The sequence below is a fragment of the Littorina saxatilis genome, linkage group LG14 (assembly GCF_037325665.1).
Source record: "Littorina saxatilis isolate snail1 linkage group LG14, US_GU_Lsax_2.0, whole genome shotgun sequence".
In the NCBI taxonomy this organism is placed as follows: domain Eukaryota; kingdom Metazoa; phylum Mollusca; class Gastropoda; order Littorinimorpha; family Littorinidae; genus Littorina; species Littorina saxatilis.
Genome location: NC_090258.1, coordinates 33,926,190 through 33,933,901, shown reverse-complemented (window position 1 = coordinate 33,933,901; position 7,712 = coordinate 33,926,190). Strand labels below are relative to the sequence as shown.

Sequence of the window (7,712 nt, the reverse complement as noted above, 5' to 3'; positions counted from 1 at the left end):
GTGCATGTTCTCGGTTGTTACTCGACTTTAGATAAGATACCCAGTCGCATGCGTATTTAGATTGTACCAGCCACCTGCACTTATGGCAAAATGACCGAGGTCACCACAGTGAGACGGGGATGGGACATGGATACCGTCTCTGAGTCTGCCCATAAAGTTGACCCGTGTCCGGCCCGGCCTGGATTCGAACCCGTCACCCTAGGATCACAAGTCCAGGACAGTGCTCTACGACCTGAGCTGGCCAACGCCAGGAGCCCCCTCAGTTAAACTTTAGAGGGTCCGAAAACCAGGAGGCTCATACTCTTACATCTGGAAGGCATATTTCCTACCGACCGATGATCCATAGAACACTCATGTCTGTGTGCTGCTGACTTTTGGAAGTTCTCTGAGCCACTTAAATAACAGGATGGTTACATCGGTTAGATTAACTCCATGAGTTTTTTGTACGTTTTGTCCGGCTTCTAGTGCAGGGACGCACATTTTGGGGATCCTTGACAAGATTCGTATCAATCAATCAATATGAGGCTTATATCGCGCGTATTCCGTGGGTACAGTTCTAAGCGCAGGGATTTATTTTTGTTTTTTTAAATTTTTATTTTATGCAATTTATATCGCGCACATATTCAAGGCGCAGGGATTTATTTATGCCGTGTGAGATGGAATTTATTTACACAATACATCACGCATTCACATCGACCAGCAGATCGCAGCCATTTCGGCGCATATCCTACTTTTCACGGCCTATTATTCCAAGTCACACGGGTATTTTGGTGGACATTTTTATCTATGCCTATACACTTTTGCCAGGAAAGACCCTTTTGTCAATCGTGGGATCTTTAACGTGCACACCCCAATGTAGTGTACACGAAGGGACCTCGGTTTTTCGTCTCATCCGAATGACTAGCACTTGAACCCACCACCTAGGTTAGGAAAGGGGGGAGAAAATTGCTAACGCCCTGACCCAGGGTCGAACTCGCAACCTCTCGCTTCCGAGCGCAAGTGCGTTACCACTCGGCCACCCAGTCCAGCCAGTATCGTGCTTGGTGCTCACCGAACCCTACAAGTGTGTGAAATTTGAAAGCTTTAGCTTCATTAAAAGAACATCTCAATGTCCAATTTTTCGAGATGGCCTGAGGATGCTCATTACTTTGACTCTCTTGATCGCTCAGGTGAGTCAATAAAAACCGGTAAAATGCCGACAATTTCAGGTTAACGCGAACATTAGTTTTATGAGTCACAAAATGTGTCCATTTATAGCTATTATGAAGAACTTTTTACGTCCAGAGAATGTGTTCGCTTTTGCATTGCTGTGATCGAATAGCGGATGTAACCCTTTTGCTCTTGAATTGTTTATGTTCTTTACAAAGACGCTCATGTGTTTCCGCATTGTTGAAATGACAATTTCTTTTTTTATTTTAACACCAGCTCGTTTATTTTGGACTCGCCAAGGGCCCCATTTGTTTGCAAGCAGCCAACAGGTTATTTAGGTGAGCGGAATACTTCACAAAAAGCTGAAAAGCCTTTTTATTTCCAATGTGTGTCAGAGATTTGTTTTAATTGTTTATCAAATCGAGTGCTTGCATTGTTGTGTTCTTGAAAATGCGTCTCAGACTTCCGATCGCCGCCATTGTGTAGCAACTTTACTGCGTACAGAATGCTGCTTTTAATTCAAAACATAAACGAGTACTTACCAAGTCGAAGTTTGTGTAGAATTCCATGATGCAGTTTACAGGAACGGAGGGATATGTGAGAGTGCGCATGCGCTAGGCTAGCCATATTTTACAGCATAGATCATCAAAGCGTAAACCATATATACTCTTTGATGATCTACAAAGTTTTACAACAACAAAAGTTAAGTTGTAAACAGAGGGTGGGTTTTATTGAGGGAGGGCACATATCCCTCCGTTCCTGTAAACTGCATCATGGAATTCTACACAAACTTCGACTTGGTAAGTACTCGTTTATGTTTTGAATTCCATTTCATGCAGTTTACCGAAACTACGGTTTATGTGAGACTTCAAAGTTGTTGTTGTCAAACTTCCATTTCAACATTCATTGATTCACTCACATTTTAGAAGATAAATGTTTCTTGTTCTGATAACTTTATTAATTCTAAAAGTAGCAGAGGTATGAGTATATTCAGAATACTCGAAACAATCTACTGCACATTTCAAATCAATGACACTTTTGTATCAAAAAACAAAACCATTAATGCTTTCTGCATCAAGAAAGTTTTCTTTTACAACTGTACACATTATTTCACCCTTTTTCTGTGACATTTGTGCATCAAATAATAAATTCATCAATGCTTTTTTGCATCAATAAAGTTTTCTTTCACAACAGTACTTGTCTACACACTTTTCTTTCCATAGTAATTCAAGATTGTGTTCTTTTTCATCTGACTCTGCAATGGTTTGTCATAGAATTGTTTGAATGTTTTTGCATTGGTCCAACCAGCTGCTTTGAGAATATCACCAAGAGGTACACCTGACCTCTTCATTGCTGATGACGCTGCACATCTGAAGCTGTGTGGTGTATAACTTGACAATCCAGCTCTCGCTAATACTGTCCGTAACCAGCGAGAAATTGTGTCCCTTGATGCTGGTTCATGAGGCGGTTTGTAACACAACAACAGTTTACCGCTCTGATCAACTCTCAGTTTCTTTGTGCGTTCAATGTATTCTTTCAAGCACTTGACTACACAAACTTGCTCATCCACAGTATATACTGGTAAATCTAAATTTTGCTGATGATAGCCAGGTCTTGTGTGTTTCAACTTTTCTGACATGTAAATAACACATTTATTCTCTAAAAAAACAAACAGATTCTAGGTTCATCAAATGAAGCGTTTGCACCCTTTGAGCAGATGCCAACAAAAGTAAAGCCGATACTTTCAGCGTTATGTCTTTCAATGAAAGCTGAGCATTGTCTGGAAGAGTCTTAAAGTATTTCAAAACATCACCAACATCCCATATCTTGGAATGCCTTGGCATTGGTGTCCTGAGTTCAAAAACTCCCTTCAAAAATCTCACAACCAAAGGATGAGTACCAATCGTAGATTTATCTGACATCAAAATAACTGAAGAAAGTGCACTTCTGGCAGTATTAATTGCACTGTAACCTAATCCAGCTTCAAAGAGATCAGTGAGAAAACTTAACACTAGATTTACAGAGGGACGCAAGGGATCACTTGACCGTTGAGCACAAAAGGATCGCCATCTCGCAAGATAACAGGCATATTGTTTCTTGGTTGTACTTCTCCATGAAGCACAGATGATGCTTTGAGTCTTTCCATGAAGGCCTCGTGTCTCGAGAGATTGCCTGATAAGACACAAGCCAGGAGACGTAGATTTCTCTGAAGTGGATGTGCTGCATTGCTGTGTGGTAAAGTCAGAAGACGTTTCCCTTTCGGAAGAATCACAGGTTCCTGGACTAGCAACCGCAGAAGCTGGGGAAACCACACCGCTGTTGGCCACAGGGGAACAATCAGCATGCCGTCTGCCCGGTCTCTCCTCCACTGCATCAGCACCCTTTGAATCAGACTGAAAGGAGGAAATGCATATATCAGCCATTTTGACCAGTTGTGTTCAAATGCATCGACTGCATACGCTTCTGGATCATGTCCCCATGACATGAAAGGTTTTACCTGAAAATTCAACCTTGAGGCAAAGAGATCAATTTCTGGATTCAGCAGTGTCTCTTTAAGCCTATGAAATACAACATCATTCAGTTTCCATTCTGTACGGTCATTGAACTGACGTGACTGCATATCTGCTTCAGTGTTACATTTCCCAGGAATATGTGTAGCAGATAACCAAATCAAATTATCTTTACACCAAATCCAGATTCTTTTTGCCAACGCATTACATTCATGTGAATGTGATCCTCCCATATTCTTTATGTAGGCAATAGCACAAGTGTTATCTGATAACACCAAGACATGTCTCCCTGTGAGTTTTGCTTTGAAACTTTTCAGTGCATATTCTATTGCCAGTAATTCAAGCACATTTATATGAAAAGCTCTTTCATTCATTGACCATCGTCCCCCTGTTTTCAGGTCTCCACACACTGCGCCCCAACCTCCTGTAGAAGAAGCATCAGTCTGGATTGTTATGTCATGGCATGCATTTTGCACTGTATGGTATGACTCATCAATGTTCTCAATCCACCAGTCTAACTCTGAACAAGCATTGTCAGATAGATTAGCTAAAGACTCAAAATTTCCTTTTGCTACTTTAAGGGCATCAGACTTGTCTTTTTCTAACTGTCTGAAATACAGAGGTCCCCACCTATTAGCAGGAAAAGTGGCAACCAACATTCCAATGACTTGAGCCAGTTCTCTGATTCTGATTCTTTTCTTTCCCTTGAGTCTGTAACAGGCTGCCTTTATATTCTGCCTTTTTTGCTCTGGAAGTGATACAGTCATATCTTCAGAATTCAACCAAAACCCAAGGTATTTTAACCGTTTGCTTGGATTGAGAACAGATTTGTCATCATGTATTGTGAAACCAAGAGATTCAAAGAGTTTTACTGTCTCACTGACATTCACTTCACATTCTTCAACTGTGTCTGCCTGTAAATAACAATCATCAATGTATGAGGTAGACAGAAAACCTTGTGCCCTCAACTTTGCATACACTGGTTTTAGCAGCTTTGTGAAGTACCTTGGACAGTTACTCAAACCATTTGGAAAGCATGTATACTGAAACATTTGTTCACGCCATCTGAATTTTAGAAACTTTCTGAACTGATGTTTGACAGGAACTGAATAGTAAGCGTGTCTAAGATCAACTGAGGCCATATAACAGTCTTTAGTCATCATTTGTGTAGCAGTTGACAAGTTATCCATTTTAAAATGTTCGTACTCAACGGATTCATTGAATCTTTTCAAGTTCAAAATAAGCCGATGTGACCCATCTGGCTTTTCAACAAGAAAAATAGGTGAAACCACCTCATCTTCTTCTGGTTTTGATGGCTCAATGACATGCATACTCAATAGATGTTCTACTTCTGCATCCATTATCTGAAATAAGTGACCAGGAACTTGATTTTTGGCCTCATGCTGAGTTTCCACCTTCTCAATGTCTTCACTCAAAGGAATTTCTGTTCCCTGTACCATATCTAGAATAAAGGAATCAGATGTCAATTTCTTCCAATTGTGAACAAAATGTTTCAGTTTACCTGCTTCAAATGTGGCATTCTTTATTTCACATACCTCTTTGTTGTCTACTCTGCTTGCCTGCTTGTCGTGCCGGAGAAGAATGGTCTCCCTTGACTTCTCCCTCTCCCCCTGAACTGAGCTCCTCTCTTCCAGTTCCACCTTCCTCTTCCTCTCCATTCGGAGTTTTTTGGTGCATACTGACGGGATGGGAAATATTTTTGCCCTCTACTTGATTGAGTAAAGGCAAGCCCAAGTTTGGTTGTACAGTCAATATCAGCACACGCTGACTTGAGACCATCCCCAAATAGCCACTGAGTGACTGGTATGTTTGAAGATGCCAGTTTTCTGTATTTCTTGTTCACATTTTGTCCAGACAGTATTTTTGCTCTTCTGTCCAGTGACATGTCATATGCTGTTTTCAGTATCAGCCCACTTGCCTCAGCAATTGTTTTGATCAGCTTTTTCTGTTCCTCATTGGCAACCCCCATTTTTAGGGACACATCCCAGGCCACAACAAGAGCATTGTTGGCCGTGTACAGTAACTTCTGTTGACGTTGTGATTTTAAGTCATACGTTTTGGCACTGTGTTCCATCAAACCCCAGATTTCGGGATTCACTTTTGGGACGCCTGTCTCAATGTTCTTTGGGCGTTTAAACTCTCTTTCTTTTTGCTTCATCTTTTCTTCGGTCATCTGACCCTTTGCCATCACTGATACAAGTTTTGCAATTCGATCTGCAACTTCATCACCAAGAGTCTCAGAAATGTCAAAATCTTGCTCCAGTTCATTCATAATTTCACTCTCATTGGGGTCGCTCAGTTCAGCCTCGGGTCGAGATTCTGATGCTTGAGTTTTACACATTTCTTCAAGAAGGTGATCGAAATCATCCCCAGTCTCCACAGATTGTTCGTCATCACTGACTTCACGTTTTCTCTTTTTCGATTGTTTCGTTTGGGGCGAGTCGCCATCTTTGTCTACCACCATAGTTAGAAACTTCAAAATTTTCTCATTTTGACTCTTCATCTTTTCCCAATCTGAGATTGGTAGAGTGACTGTTTGTGGTTTTACCTTTCCACCCGTGTCGGGTGCGTGGATCAAGTCATTCAATTCTGAGTCCGAATCGAGTTCCAACTCTACTTGTTTCTCTGTCATCGCGACTCGCGGTTTTTTCGAACTCGGCACGATAAAGGATAAAGCACTTACTTTGTCCAGCAGAAACAATCAATTTCACACACAAAACACAACAGGTTACATCGATTTCCGGATGAAAATGAAGTTTTTTATGCCGAAAATTCCCACATGCTGCCCATGGCCGCCATAACACATACGGGTATGGCTAGCCTAGCGCATGCGCACTCTCACATAAACCGTAGTTTCGGTAAACTGCATGAAATGGAATTCAAGAAGTTGATACGTACACACGTTCATGAACTCATATCACTCCCAGACACTTCCAAACACATACACATACTTGCGCACGCACGCACGCACGAACACGCACGCACGCATGCACATAATAACGTACACGCACACACACAAACACACATACACACACACACACACACACACACACACACACGTACGTACACACACACACACACACACACACACACGCGCGCGCATGCACACACGTACGCAAGCACGCACACACACACACACACACACACACACACACACACACACACACACACACAAACACACATACACACACACATACACACACACACACACGCACACACACACATTTTTTTCGAATTCCGTGCCACTTTCATGACCTTTGGTACGGAAACATATTACAGTGCTTTCTTCTGAGATATGCAATCATTTAGTTGTACATATAGTTGACAGTTGACTCCTCACTCCTCCACGCACATACCCTTTAACCACCAACCCTTTGCCCGAACAACTTTTTCTTTGTTGAAGATTTGTGCTCTTGTTCTGGTGTAAAGGTATCAAACATCGGCGACGCTATGTCTCAAGACATTTCAATTGGATTTACTTTTTCTCGATGTCGATTATGCTTCACTTGATGAGGCGATAATCCATGAAAATGGTCTGGCCGTGTTCGAGTGTTCGAGTGTTGCTATCTGCCTTCAGATGTTAAGAATTGCCTTTCTTCCAGTTTGAACAATATGTGACCCTCCACCACGGAATGAGTCGCATGTCACCTTTGCATGATTTTCATATTTTTACATTTTCATAAAGAGTTTTTTTATGCACTATCCAGTGGTGAAAACCGTTTTAGAAAAGAGCGAAAACTATTTGAGTTATAAGCCTGTGACCAAGGTGACCCTCACACTGTTACCAGACACTCCCCGGACTTATATTAAGCCTAGGGCAGAACCGCACGAGGTGACATGCGACTCATTTCGTGGTGGAGGGTCACAATTGCCTTTCTTCCAGTTTGAACAATAATTATTAAGCCTCTCATTATCTGTGTGTAGTCGACTTCGCGGAGACTATACTTCACGAAGCTGGCTGCTCGAAGCTTTGGAGTTCAATGTTTGGTATACAGACTTTGCAAAGTTTTCGCGAAGTCAACTTAAGACTGA

The 7,712-nt window shown here is 41.7% G+C and overlaps 1 protein-coding gene across 1 annotated transcript; it reads right to left on the bottom strand.

Moving 5' to 3' along the window:
* Nucleotides 1-2,085: 2,085 nt before the first annotated feature.
* LOC138947620 (uncharacterized) lies at nucleotides 2,086-6,209 on the bottom strand. The gene is made up of 2 exons (XM_070319132.1): nucleotides 5,216-6,209; nucleotides 2,086-3,542 (listed from the first exon to the last, which is right to left on the bottom strand). Exon 1 carries the CDS (start codon nucleotides 6,181-6,183, stop codon nucleotides 5,227-5,229), a length of 957 nt encoding a protein of 318 aa, XP_070175233.1. The 5' UTR covers nucleotides 6,184-6,209; the 3' UTR covers nucleotides 2,086-3,542; nucleotides 5,216-5,226.
* Nucleotides 6,210-7,712: the final 1,503 nt, after the last annotated feature.